Source organism: Pezoporus flaviventris, unplaced genomic scaffold, assembly GCF_033815535.1.
Source record: "Pezoporus flaviventris isolate CSIRO_AGI_PZ_B2104156 unplaced genomic scaffold, CSIRO_AGI_Pfla_v1 ptg000977l, whole genome shotgun sequence".
Lineage (NCBI taxonomy): Eukaryota > Metazoa > Chordata > Aves > Psittaciformes > Psittacidae > Pezoporus > Pezoporus flaviventris.
Window position 1 is genome coordinate 26178 of NW_026893522.1, and position 13823 is coordinate 40000.

The window sequence follows — 13823 nt, forward strand, 5'->3', positions numbered from 1 at the left end:
AGCGCCTTTATTGCCCCGCGGCCCCGCTCTCCGCCGCTCCGGGGCCTGCCCGGTTCCCCCCCGGCTCCACGGGCACCGGAGCGGCCATTCCCGGTTCCCCGCCGCAGTACGTCTGGATCCGGCGCACCGGGGCCCGGCCCGACGGCAGCTCCGCGTCCAGGGACACGCTGGCCCGGGCCCGCCAGCCCGCCCGCCTCAACGCGGGGCCGGGGCCAAGGAGCGGCCTCTCCGGTGAGGCCGCCGCTGCCTCCTCGGCCGGGCCCGGTGGCACCGTGGCGAACTGCGGCTTGGGGGGCACGACGGGCACGGAGCGGGCCTGCAGCACCGGCGCGGCCCGCGTGGCCAAGCGCAGCACGGCCGCGGGTTCGGGAAGCACCGGCGGCTCCGGCCGGCTCGGCCCCGCGCTGCCCTCCGGCGGCGGGGATGGAGGCACCGGGGGCGGTTCCCCTTCCCCGGGCTCCCCCGGGGCGCTGGGAGCGGGGCCGGCTCCGGCCTCTTCGATGGCTTCATCCGATGCGTCCGGCCCCGGTCCCGCGCGGCCGGGGTCAGTCCTGGCACCGTCCCCGGCCCCCGGAGCATCCTCTGCGGCTCGGGTCGGTACCGGGCTCCCGGGGGGCTCCAGCGCTGGCCGCAAGGGGCTGAGGTCGTCGTGGGCGCTCAGGAACGTCTCGTCCGAGTCGGTGTCGTCGGGCGCCATGAAGAACATCTCGTCCATGCACTCCTCGATGGACAAGTAGCTGCAGGGCGGCTCCGCCGGCGGCTCCCCCGGCTGGGACCGGGAGACAGGGGCAGGGCGAGGGTGACACCAGGGACCACTTTGCATCCCTGCCCCTTCCAGCCCATCGCGTCCGGTCCGTGCCCATCCTTGTCTGCTCCATCCCATCCATGTCACTGCCATTCCATCCCTGTTCCCTCCATCCCTCTTCATGCTCATCCCTGTCCTTTCCATCCAATTCCCATTCCCTCCCTCGCATGCGTATCCCTTCCATGCCATCCCTATGCCTCCATCCTCACTGCCAATCCCATCCCTGCCCCCTCCATCCTATCCCAATCCCCTCCATCTTTACCCTGTCCCTTGCATCCCCATCCCCTCCATCCCATCACTGCCATCTGCATCCATCCTTGTCTCTTCCATCCCTACCGTGTCCATCCTATCCAATCCCCATTCTGCTCATGCTTTCACTTGTCCCATCCAATTCCCATCCCCTCCATCACACCTCTCTCCCCACTGTGTCCATCCCATCCCTGTCCCTTCCACCCCATTCCCATCCCCTCCATCACATCTCTATCCCCGCTGTGTCCATCCCATCCCTGTCCCTTCCATCCCATTCCCATCCCCTCCATCGCATCTCTATCCCCGCTGTGTCCATCCCATCCCTGTCCCTTCCATCCCATCCCCTCCATCACACCTCTCTCCCCACTGTGTCCATCCCATCCCTGTCCCTTCCACCCCATTCCCATCCCCTCCATCACATCTCTGTCCCCGCTGTGTCCATCCCATCCCTGTCCCATCCAATTCCCATCCCCTCCATCACACCTCTCTCCCCACTGTGTCCATCCCATCCCTGTCCCTTCCATCCCATTCCCATTCCCATCCCCTCCATCGCATCTCTATCCCCGCTGTGTCCATCCCATCCCTGTCCCTTCCATCCCCCCCATGCCTCCCCCATCCCATCCCAGGGGCTGTCCCTCCCCACTCCCGCCCCGTTCCCGCCCCGCTGGAGCTCACGTTCATGCACCCGCTCTCCATCCCGTCCTCGCTGGCCGCCATCCCCTCGCCCTCACCCGCCGTGCCCGGCGGCAGCTCCCGCTCCCCCTGCTCCCCATCCCCGGCACCCTCCAGCCAGGGCTCGGGGCTATCCAGGAAGGCGAAGGAATCCCGGAGCTCCATGGAGAGGCGGCTCCGGGCCGCGGGGGACGGGGACCCCGGCTCCGGAGCATCCCCGCCGGCATCCGGCTGCGGAGCGAGGGCGCCGGTGGCCGGGGCCGGGCAGGGCAGCCCCCGGTTCAGGCGGGACAGGTTGGCTGCGATGTGCAGGGGGACGGTGACGGACAAGGGCACCGAGATGTGGACCCCGGCGGCCCTCGGGGCTCGGCTGCGCCCTGCCCGGGGGGTGCTGGGCTCTGAGTGGGCGCTGCCCTCGCCCTGCGGCTGCTCCGGGGGCTCCTCTCGGTCCTCGCCCGACTCCCGGCAGCGCCCCGGCGGCACCGGGCACGCGTCGAAGCTTTCCCGGCGCTGCGGAGGCTTCCCCGGGGGCGGCTCCTCCGGACAAGGGTCCCCTGCGCCTGGGGGGCGCGGGCGGGCTCTGCGGGTGCTCGTCCACCCCATCCCATTGCATCCCGCCCCATCCCATTGCATCCCGTCCCATCCCATTGCATCCCGCCCCATCCCATCCCATCCACCCCATCCCATTGCATCCCGCCCCATCCCATTGCATCCCGTCCATGCCGTCCCGTCCCATCCACGCCATCCCATCCCATTGCATCCCGTCCCGTCCCATTGCATCCCATCCCGTCCCATCCCATCCCATCCCATTGCATCCCATCCTCATCCCATCGCATCCCATCCACCCCATCCCATTGCATCCCATCCCATACCACACCATCCCATTGCATCCCATCCCATTCTATCCCACTCCATCCCATCCCAGTCACCCTTTCCCATCCCACCCCATGTCATTGCACCGCAGGCCACCCCACCCCACCCCACCCCATCCCACCCCATCCCATCTCATCCCATCCTACCCCAACCCACTCAATTCCATCCCACCCCATCCCATCTCATCCCACCTCATCCCATCCTGTCCCATCCCATCCCTGTCACCCTTTCCCATCCCACCCCACCTCATTGCACCCCATCCCATCCCATCCTGTCCTACCCCATCCCATCCCAGTCACCCTCTCCCACCCCCCCCATCCCCACATCCCCACCCTCTCCCACCCCATCCCACCCACCCCATCCTGTCCTACCCCACCCCATCCCATCCCACCCCATCCCACTCAATTCCATCCCATCCTGTCCCATTCTATCCCACCCCACCCCATCCCAGTCACCCCCTCCCACCCCCCCCCATCCCCACACCCCCACCCTCTCCCACCCCATCCCACCCATCCCATTCTGTCCTACCCCACCCCATCCCATCCCACCCCATCCCACTCAATTCCATCCCACCTCATCCCATCCTGTCCCATTCTATCCCACCCCATCCCAGTCACCCCCTCCCACCCCCCCACCCTCTCACCATGGCTGCCGGCGGGGAGGGCGCTGAGCGAGTCCATGCTCTTGGCCGGGCGCAGGCTCCTCGCGCCGCCCTTGTCCTCTGGGGTGAGGAAGGGGAGCGGGGATGTCCCCGAGCCCCACATGTGGGGACGTGACCCCGAGCCGTGGGGTCCCCCCTCCTGGGGGCAGCGTCGGGCCCCACCTCGCTCCTCCAGCGCCTTCGCCTTGCGCTTGGCCTCGTGGCTGGAGCGGCCGAGGTGGAAAATGGATCTCCACTTCCTGGCCTTGAGGGAGCCCTTCCTCCTGCGGGAGGATGTGGGGTGCACGAGGACAGGGGGTGCATGAGGATATGGGGTGCATGAGGATGTGGGGTGCATGAGGATGTGGGGTGCATGAGGATATGGGGTGCATGAGGATATGGGGGTGCATGAGGATGTGGGGTGCATGAGGATATGGGGTGCACGAGGATATGGGGTGCACGAGGATATGGGGGGGTGCATGAGGATGTGGGGTGCATGAGGATATGGGGTGCATGAGGATATGGGGGTGCATGAGGATGTGGGGTGCATGAGGATATGGGGTGCATGAGGATATGGGGTGCATGAGGATATGGGGGTGCATGAGGATGTGGGGTGCATGAGGATATGGGGTGCATGAGGATATGGGGGTGCATGAGGATGTGGGGTGCATGAGGATATGGGGTGCATGAGGATATGGGGGTGCATGAGGATATGGGGTGCATGAGGATATGGGGTGCACGAGGATATGGGGTGCACGAGGACAGGGGGTGCATGAGGATAGGGGGTGCATGAGGATATGGGGTGCACGAGGACAGGGGGTGCACGAGGACAGGGGGTGCACGAGGATATGGGGTGCACGAGGATATGGGGTGCATGAGGATATGGGGTGCATGAGGACAGGGGGTGGGTGCACGAGGACAGGGGTGTGCACGAGGACACGGGGGGGGGTGCACAAGCACACGGGGGTGCGCACAAGGACAGGGGTGTCCCCCCCCCGGGCGCCGGCTCCCACCTGTGGTCGCTGAGCTCGATGATGGTGTGGTAGGGCCGGATCGGGGGGGGGCCATCGCCCTGGCTCAGCGCCGCCGGGACGTGGTACGGTGGCGGCGGCTGCCCCCCCCCGGCCAGCAGCAGGGACCGGCGGGGGCTCTCGGCTCCTGCTGCCATCACAATGGGGTGTTAAGGTACCCCCCAACACCGCCACCCCCTATTTGCCCCATAGGCCGTACCTCGGAGGGGAGCGTCCCCAAAGAGCTGCTCCACGTGGGTGAGGATGAACTCCACCACGATGGACTGGACGCGCACCTCCATGAACGCCGCGGTGCCGTTGAAGCCCGACGCCTCGATGTCCTTGGACCTGTCACGTCCTCGGGGGTCACCCCCCCCTTGTCCCCCCCATGCCCCGTGCCCGTGCCCTGTCCCCCCGCTCACCGCAGCAGGTTGGGGGCCCACACGATGGCCAGGTTCCTGGCGTGCATGTTGGTCCGGCTGCTGTGGGCCGCCATGCGCAGGAGGTGCCGCATCAGGAACTCCAGGGTCCTGCGGCACCGGGGGAGTCAGGGACAGCGGCACCCATGGGTGCCACCGCGTGTCCGTCCCGTCCCCCCCACACACCCATTGTGTGTGTCCCCCCCCACCTTTACCTATAGTGAGGCCCGGGCAGCTCCTTCAGCACCTCCTTGATCTTCACCAGGCGCGCTTCCTCCATCTGGATGGCCACGGCATCCTGCTGGGCACCGGGAGCGGGTGACCGAGCGCCGGCCCCCGCTGTGGAGGTGACCGAGCGGGGCGGGGACGGGGACGGGGACCGGGGACCGGTGCTCACAGCGAACTTGTGGTAGAGCTGGTAGGTGAGGAGCGGGTTGGGCAGCTCCCGGCAGTAGGCTTTGCACAGGGAGCTCACGCAGTGGATGTCCTGCAGGTAAACGTCCCTGCGCAGGTCGGGGCAGCGCTCGCTCTCGAACTCCTGCCTGCGGTGGGATGGGGATGGGAATGGGGTGGGATGGGGATAGGGTGGGATGGGAAGGGAACGGGGATAGGATGGGGAGGAGGATGGGATGGGAATGGGGTGGGATGGGAATGGGATGGGGTGGGAATGGGATGGGGATGGGGATGGGATGGGATGGGGATAGGGTGGGATGGGAAGGGAACGGGGATAGGATGGGGAGGAGGATGGGATGGGAATGGGGTGGGATGGGAATGGGATGGGGTGGGAATGGAATGGGAATGGGATGGGGATGGGGTGGGATGGGGATGTGGATGGGGTGGGATGGGAAGGGAATGGGGATAGGATGGGATGGGGATGTGGATGGGGTGGGATGGGAAGGGAATGGGGATAGGATGGGATGGGAATGGGGTGGGATGGGAATGGGATGGGGTGGGAATGGGATGGGGATAGGATTGGGATGGGGATGGGAATGGGATGGGGATAGGATTGGGATGGGGATGGGAATGGGATGGGGATAGGATGCGAATGGGATGGGATGGGATGGGATGGGGATAGGATTGTGATGGGGATGGGAATGGGGATGGAAGGGGAATGGGGATGGGATGGGGATGGGAATGGGAAGGGAATGGGATGGGGATGGGATGGGGATAGGATTGTGATGGGGATGGGGATGGAATGGGAACGGGGATGGAATGGGAATGGGATGGGGATAGGATGGCATGGGGATGGGAATGGGTTGGGAATGGAATGGGATGGGGATGGGGTGGGATGGGGATGCGGTTGCCATGGTAATAGGATGGGATGGGTTTCAGCTACTGCTGAAGCCAGGATAGATGGGAATGGGATGGGGATGAGGGGATCCCCCTCTCTGGCTGCACTGGGGCATCCCTGGGGTGTCCCAAGGGCTGTTGTGGTTGCTGGGGAGCAGACACAGCCCCGATGGGCTGGCAATGGGGAGGGTTGGTCAGACAGGGCCTTGGTGACACGGGGGGATGCTGGGAATGGGAGCACATTGGGAATGGTGGGGACTGGGGGATGCTGGGGATGGGGCATGGCAGGGGCAGGGGATGCTGGGAACACTGTGGATGCAGGGGATGCTGGGGACACTGGGAATGCAGGGGATGCTGGGGACACGTAATGCTGGGGACACGGGATGCTGGGGACATGGGATGCTGGGGACACTGGGGATGCAGGGGATGCTGGGGACACTGGGGATGCAGGGGATGCTGGGGACACTGGGGATGCAGGGGATGCTGGGGATGCAGGGGATGCTGGGGACACTGGGGATACAGAGGATGCTGGGGACACTGGGGATGCTGGGGACACTGGGGATGCAGGGGATGCTGGGGACACTGGGGATGCTGGGGACACTGGGGATGCTGGGGACACTGCGGATGCAGGGGATGCTGGGGACACTGCGGATGCAGGGGATGCTGGGGACACTGGGGTGCAGGGGATGCTGGGGACACTGGGGTGCAGGGGATGCTGGGGACACTGCGGATGCAGGGGATGCTGGGGACACTGGGGTGCAGGGGATGCTGGGGACACTGGGGCTATGGGCCGTCGGGGCCCTTGCGGGCAGGGGGGATGCGCCAGTGTGAGGAAAGGGGAAAAGTGCAACCCCTGGAGCCGATAGGGGTGGGAAGGAAACGAGAATTGAACAGGGAGGAGGAAGGAGGGGAAGGGCTGGAGCCGGGGCTGCGGGATGGGAGGGGCGAGCCACGGGGATGGAGCTGGGTTGGCTCCTGAGCTGGCCCCATCCCCATCGCCCTCCCACTGCATTCCCGCTTCCTCGTGTCTCATCCCACCAGCACCCCATGTGGTCCCGTGTCCCCATCTCCCTCCTTCCAGCTCCTGTCTCCATCCCATTCCCATCTTCCTTCTGTTTGACCCAGTCCAGTCTCCAGCTCCGTCCCGGCTCCATCTGATCTCCATCCCTTTATCTCCATCCTTTCTCCCTTATCGCCATCCCAACTGCTCCAGCTCCATCCCATCTGCTCCTGTTCCTGTCTCCATCGTCTCCATGATTTCTCCATCATCTCCATCCCATCCACCCTTGTCTCCAGCTCCATCCTTGCTGCATCATCTCCATCCCAACTGCTCCAGCTCCATCCCCTCCACTCCTGTCCCCATCCTCTCCATCCCATCTCTCCCTGTCTCCATTGTCTCCATCCCCTCCACTCTTGTCTCCATCATCTCCATCCTTTCTCCACCCGCTCCATCGCCATCCCCATCCCCTCCGGCCCCGCTCACCGCAGCCGCTGGATGTTGGAGGACACCCCGGAGAGCCGGTAGATCCCATCCACCACCCCGTGCTGCTCCACGAACTCCGTGCAGCTCCTCAGCACCTGCGGCACTGGGGGGGGGGCGAGCACCAGGCCCCATCACCCCTCAAAGCCCCCATCCCCATCCTTGGCCCACCCTGGACCACTCTGGGACCCCCGAACCTCAGAGGGGGCCCTCACCGGAAGAGCCCGATTGCGGCACCGGTGACGCAACCGCGGCGAGACCCAGCCCCGGCACCCCCGGTGCCCCCGCGCTCACCGTCCTGCCCCGAGCGCTGCAGCAGCTGCAGGAGGTCGCAGCCGAAGACCCGCTCGCGGGCACCGCCCTTGCGCCTCGCCTTGTGCCGCGACATGGCTGCGATCAACCCCTGCCCATGGCCGGCACCGGCACCGCGCCCGGGGCGCAGCGGGCGGAAGAGCCCTAGGGAGGAAGTGCCGGGGCCGGGGGAGCCGCGAGGCCTCTGCTGGCTCCGGGGCGCAGCAGGAAGGTGGCGGCCGCCCGCGAAGCGCTTCCTGCTGCCGGCACCTCCAAACCGCAGGCAACGAGCACCAGCGAGCACCGACGTTGTGAGTGCACCAATGAGCACCAGCGAGCACCAACGTTGTGAGTGCACCAATGAGCACCAGTGAGCACCGACGTTGTGAGTGCACCAATGAGCACCAGCGAGCACCAACGTTGTGAGTGCACCAGTGAGCACCAGTGAGCACCAACGTTGTGAGTGCACCAGTGAGCACCAGTGAGCACCGACGTTGTGAGTGCACCAATGAGCACCAGTGAGCACCGACGTTGTGAGTGCACCAATGAGCACCAGTGAGCACCAACGTTGCGGGTGCACCAGTGAGCACCGACGTTGTGAGGGCACCAATGAGCACCAGTGAGCACCAACGTTGTGAGTGCACCAATGAGCACCAGTGAGCACCAACGTTGTGAGGGCACCAATGAGCACCAGTGAGCACCAACGTTGTGAGGGCACCAATGAGCACCAGTGAGCACCAACGTTGTGAGTGCACCAATGAGCACCAGTGAGTACCAACGTTGTGAGTGCACCAATGAGCACCAGTGAGCACCGACGTTGTGAGTGCACCAATGAGCACCAGTGAGCACCGACGTTGTGAGTGCACCAATGAGCACCAGTGAGCACCAACGTTGCGGGTGCACCAGTGAGCACCGACGTTGTGAGGGCACCAATGAGCACCAGTGAGCACCGACGTTGTGAGTGCACCAATGAGCACCAGTGAGCACCAACGTTGCGGGTGCACCAGTGAGCACCGACGTTGTGAGGGCACCAATGAGCACCAGTGAGCACCAACGTTGTGAGGGCACCAATGAGCACCAGTGAGCACCAACGTTGTGAGTGCACCAATGAGCACCAGTGAGCACCGACGTTGTGAGTGCACCAATGAGCACCAGCGAGCACCGACGTTGTGGGTGCATCAGTGAGCACCAACGTTGCGAGGGCACGGATGAGCACCACCGTTGTGAGTGCACCAATGATCACCAGTGAGCACCAACACTGTGAGTGCACCAGTGATCACCAGCGAGCACCAACGTTGCGGGTGCACCAATGATCACCAGCAAGCACCAACGCTTGTGTGTGCATGATCACCAGCGAGCACCAACGTTGCGGGTGCACCGATGAGCACCAACGTTGTGAGTGCACCAATGAGCACCAGTGAGCACCAATGTTGTGAGTGCACCGATGATCACCAGTGAGTACCAACGTTGCGGGTGCACCAGTGAGCACCAACACTTGTGTGTGCATGAATGATCACCAGTGAGCACCAACCTTGTGAGTGCACCAATGATCACCAGCGAACACCAACGTTGAGTGCACCAATGAGCACCAATGAGCACCAACCTTGTGAGTGCACCAGTGATCACCAGCGAGCGCCAACGCTTGTGTGTGCACCAGTGTCATGTGTGCACCAACGCTCAGCGGAGAGCTGTGTGTGCACCAATGTTCACCAACGCTTGTGTGTGCACCAGTGTCATGTGTGCACCAACGCTCACCGGAGAGCTGTGTGTGCACCAATGCTCACCAGAGAGTTGCGTGTGCACCAATGTTCACCAACGCTTGTGTGTGCACCAGTGTCATGTGTGCACCAACGCTCACCGGAGAGCTGTGTGTGCACCAATGCTCACCAGAGAGTTGCGTGTGCACCAATGTTCACCAACGCTTGTGTGTGCACCAGTGTCATGTGTGCACCAACGCTCACCAGAGAGCTGTGTGTGCACCAATGTTCACCAACGCTTGTGTGTGCACCAGTGTCGTGGGTGCACCAACACTCACCAATGAGCACCAACATTGTGTGTGCACCAGCAATCATCGGCGAGCACCAACGTTGCGTGTACACCAACAATCACAAATGTTGTGTGCACCAATGCTCACCAGCGCACGCCAACGCTTGTGTTTGCACCAGCACCGGTGCTCATGCACACACACACGAACACTTGGGTGCCCTTGCCGTGGTGCTCGTGCACGCTCTGGGGCACCCGTGTGGGTTCCGTGTGCTCCTGCTCCTCGTGCACCGGGGCCATGTGCAGAGCACGCTTGTGCCATACGTGTGCACGCTTGTGCGTGCTCGTGTCATACGTGCGCATGCTTATTCATGCTTGTGCCATATGTGTGCACGCTTATTCATGCTTGTGTCATACGTGCGCACGCTTATTCATGATTGTTCCATATGTGTGCACGCTTATTTGTGCTTGTGCCATACGTGTGCACGCTTGTGCATGCTCCTGTCATATGTGCGCACGCTTATTCATGCTTGTGCTGTACGTGCGCACGCTTATGCACGCCTATGCCATACATGTGCATGCTTGTGCATGCTCCTGTCATATGTGCGCACGCTTATTCATGCTTGTGCTGTACGTGCACACGCTTATGCACGCCTATGCCACACGTGTGTACGCTTGTGCATGCTTTTGCCATACATGCGCACGCTTATGCACACCTCGGCCATACATGTGCATGCTTGTGCCATACGTCCACATGCTCGCGCATGCTTGTGCCATACGTGTGCATGCTTGTGCGTGCTTGTGCCATACGTGCGCACGCTTACGCACGCCTCTGCCATACGTGTGCTTGCTTGTACCATACGTCCACATGCTCGCACATGCTTGTGCCATACGTGCGCACACTTATGCACGCCTCTGCCATATGTGTGCATGCTTGTGCCATACGTCCACATGCTTGTGCGTGCTTGTTCCATACGTGCGCACACTTATGCATGCCTCTGTCATATATGTGCATGCTTGTGCGTGCTTGTGCCATACGTGCACACGCTTGTGCATGCTGGTGTCATACATGTGCACGCTTATTCATGCTTGTGCCATACGTGCACACGCTTGTGCACGCTTGTGCCATATGTTTGCACGCTTGTGCCACACTTGAGCATGCTTGTGCCATACATGCACATGCTTGTGCACGCTTGTGCCATGTTTGCACGCTTGTGCCACACTTGAGCGTGCTTGTGCCATACATGCACATGCTTGTGCACGCTTGTGCCATGTTTGCACGCTTGTGCCACACTTGAGCGTGCTTGTGCCATACATGCACATGCTTGTGCACGCTTGTGCCATGTTTGCACGCTTGTGCCACACTTGAGCGTGCTTGTGCCATACATGCACATGCTTGTGCACGCTTGTGCCATGTTTGCACGCTTGTGCCACACTTGAGCGTGCTTGTGCCATACGTGCACATGCTTGTGCACGCTTGTGCCATGTTTGCACGCTTGTGCCACACTTGAGCGTGCTTGTGCCATACGTGCACATGCTTGTGCACGCTTGTGCCATATGTTTGCACGCTTGTGCCACACTTGAGCGTGCTTGTGCCATACATTCACATGCTTGTGCACGCTTGTGCCATGTTTGCACGCTTGTGCCACACTTGAGCGTGCTTGTGCCATACATGCCCATGCTTGTGCACACTGGTGCCATGTTTGCACGCTTGTGCCACACTTGAGCGTGCTTGTGCCATACGTGCACACGCTCGTGCACGCTCACACGTGCTCGCGTGCCCATCCTCGCACACGCGTCGGACACGGGGTCCCAAGGCCCGCAGGGGTTTATTTACAAGCGGGGCCGCAGCAGCGGGGGGGGGCCCCGTCCTATACAGGGTCTGTACACGGGGACACGCGTCCCGGGGACCCCCATCACCAGCCCCACGCATGGGGGGCCCCAGCGGGGGCTGCCAAGGGGGGTTCTGTGGGGTGGGGGGGGGGGGGGAGTGGGGGTGTGCGTTGGGGGGTCCGGGTTTTTGAGGGGGGGGAAGGGGAGAGGGGACGGAAGCCCCCCAAGTGCCGCCTGCAAAGCAGGAACCGGCCCAGAGTCCGATGGGGGGCTTGGGGGGGGGGGGGGGGTTGTTGGGGGGCTCCTGCCCCTGTCCTTGGGGTGTCCCCACACCCGGGGGGGGGGGGGGGGGGGGGGTTGTCCGGTGCCGCCGTCACCTCCTCGCCCCCCGGCGCTGTGCCCGCAGGCAGGGGGTGCGCACGGAGCGTGTCCCTCACCCTGTGCCCCATGGCGGGGGGGTGTCCGTCCCCCCGTCCCCCCCCCCCAACAACCTCCATGGGCAGCGGCTCACACGAGGTGCCCGCGGCCGTTGATGTAGATGCCGTTGGTGGTGGGCTTGGCTTGGAGCATGCCGTTCTCCTGCACGAAGTGGGTCATGGCTTGCTTGATGGGGTCGTCGCCGCCGGGGCCGCCGCCGCCTTCCTCCTCCTCGTCCTTGGGCTCCTTCCCCGCCGGCGCCGCAGGGACCTCGGTCTGCGTTTCGATCTCCCGCACGGTCGAGAGCGTGGAGTAACTGCGGCCCTCGGGCTCCTCGCTCTGCGCGTGGGGACGGGACGGGGGTCACACGCGTGGACCCCAAAGTCCCGTGTGTCCCCCCCCCCCATGGACCCCGGTGCTCACCATGGCCGAGCAGATGCTGGTGCCGCGCAGGCTGTCCCCCCGCAGGCTGCCCTGGCGGCTCTCTGCCCGCAGCTGCAGCGTCTCCTCCAGCTGCAAGGGCCCCGTTAGACCCAAGCACCCCATGGACCGGCCCCACGGACACCCCATGGAGCAGCCCCATTGACACCCCATGGAGCAGCCCCATTGATACCCCATGGACCGGCCCCACGGACACCCCATGGAGCAGCCACATTGATACCCCATGGAGCAGCCGCATTGATAACCCATGGAGCAGCCCCACGGACACCCCATGGAGCAGCCACATTGATACCCCATGGAGCAGCCGCATTGATACCCCATGGAGCAGCCCCATTGACACCCCATGGAGCAGCCCCATTGACACCCCATGGAGCAGCCCCATTGACACCCCATGGACCGGCCCCACGGACACCCCATGGAGCAGCCCCATTGACACCCCATGGAGCAGCCCCATTGATACCCCATGGACCAGCCCCACGGACACCCCATGGAGCAGCCGCATTGATACCCCATGGAGCAGCCCCATTGACACCCCATGGAGCAGCCCCATTGACACCCCATGGAGCAGCCCCATTGAAACCCCATGGACCGGCCCCACGGACACCCCATGGAGCAGCCCCATTGACACCCCATGGAGCAGCCCCATTGAAACCCCATGGACCGGCCCCACGGACACCCCATGGAGCAGCCCCATTGACACCCCATGGAGCAGCCCCATTGATACCCCATGGAGCAGCCCCATTGATACCCCATGGACCAGCCCCACGGACACCCCATGGACCAGCCCCATTGATACCCCATGGAGCAGCCCCATTGACACCCCATGGACCGGCCCCACGGACACCCCATGGACCGGCCCCACGGACACCCCATGGAGCAGCCCCATGGAGCAGCCCCATTGACACCCCATGGAGCAGCCGCATTGAAACCCCATGGACCGGGCCCACGGACACCCCATGGAGCAGCCCCATTGACACCCCATGGAGCAGCCGCATTGATACCCCATGGAGCAGCCCCATTGACACCCCATGGAGCAGCCCCATTGACACCCCATGGACCGGCCCCACGGACACCCCATGGAGCAGCCCCATGGAGCAGCCCCATTGACACCCCATGGACCGGCCCCACGGACACCCCATGGAGCAGCCCTATGGAGCAGCCCCATTGACACCCCATGGAGCAGCCGCATTGAAACCCCATGGACCGGCCCCACGGACACCGCATGGAGCAGCCCCATTGATACCCCATGGAGCAGCCGCATTGACACCCCATGGAGCAGCCCCATTGACACCCCATGGAGCAGCCCCATTGACACCCCATGGAGCAGCCTCATTGACACCCCATGGACGGGTCGCATGGACACCCCATGGAGCAGCCCCATTGATACCCCATGGAGCAGCCCCATTGATACCCCATGGAC

At 63.7% G+C, this 13823-nt stretch overlaps 2 protein-coding genes across 2 annotated transcripts in view; both read right to left on the reverse strand.

The window, feature by feature from the left end:
- Positions 1 to 7: 7 nt before the first annotated feature.
- Positions 8 to 8012, reverse strand: LOC133264697 (rho GTPase-activating protein 30-like). Its single transcript, XM_061444538.1, has 11 exons — positions 7733 to 8012; positions 7442 to 7544; positions 5066 to 5210; positions 4884 to 4966; positions 4672 to 4779; positions 4470 to 4597; positions 4267 to 4400; positions 3423 to 3540; positions 3243 to 3320; positions 1730 to 2286; positions 8 to 769 (listed from the first exon to the last, which is right to left on the reverse strand). The coding sequence occupies exons 1-11, from the start codon at positions 7824 to 7826 to the stop codon at positions 8 to 10; spliced, it is 2310 nt and encodes a 769-aa protein (XP_061300522.1). The 5' UTR covers positions 7827 to 8012.
- Positions 8013 to 12028: 4016 nt separating this feature from the next.
- Positions 12029 to 13823, reverse strand: part of LOC133264698 (nectin-4-like) — a gene marked incomplete at its 5' end in the record, with an annotated part of 2746 nt that continues 951 nt past the window's right edge. Inside the window, 2 exons of the mRNA XM_061444539.1 lie at positions 12029 to 12301; positions 12386 to 12475. Of these exons, the coding sequence (XP_061300523.1) occupies positions 12053 to 12301; positions 12386 to 12475 (339 nt within the window). The remainder of the gene's footprint in view (positions 12302 to 12385; positions 12476 to 13823) is intronic.

Excerpts from the sequence above, each read along its gene's own strand:
- LOC133264697 (XM_061444538.1), bottom strand. The coding sequence starts at position 7,826 with ATGTCGCGGCACAAGGCGAGGCGCAAGGGCGGTGCCCGCGAGCGGGTC. Across the intron at positions 4,598-4,671 it reads TGGGCCCCCAACCTGCTGCG|GTCCAAGGACATCGAGGCGT; the intron begins GTGAGCGGGGGG and ends AGGACGTGACAG. Across the intron at positions 3,541-4,266 it reads CCTACCACACCATCATCGAG|CCCACATCCTCCCGCAGGAG; the intron begins CTCAGCGACCAC and ends GTCCTCGTGCAC.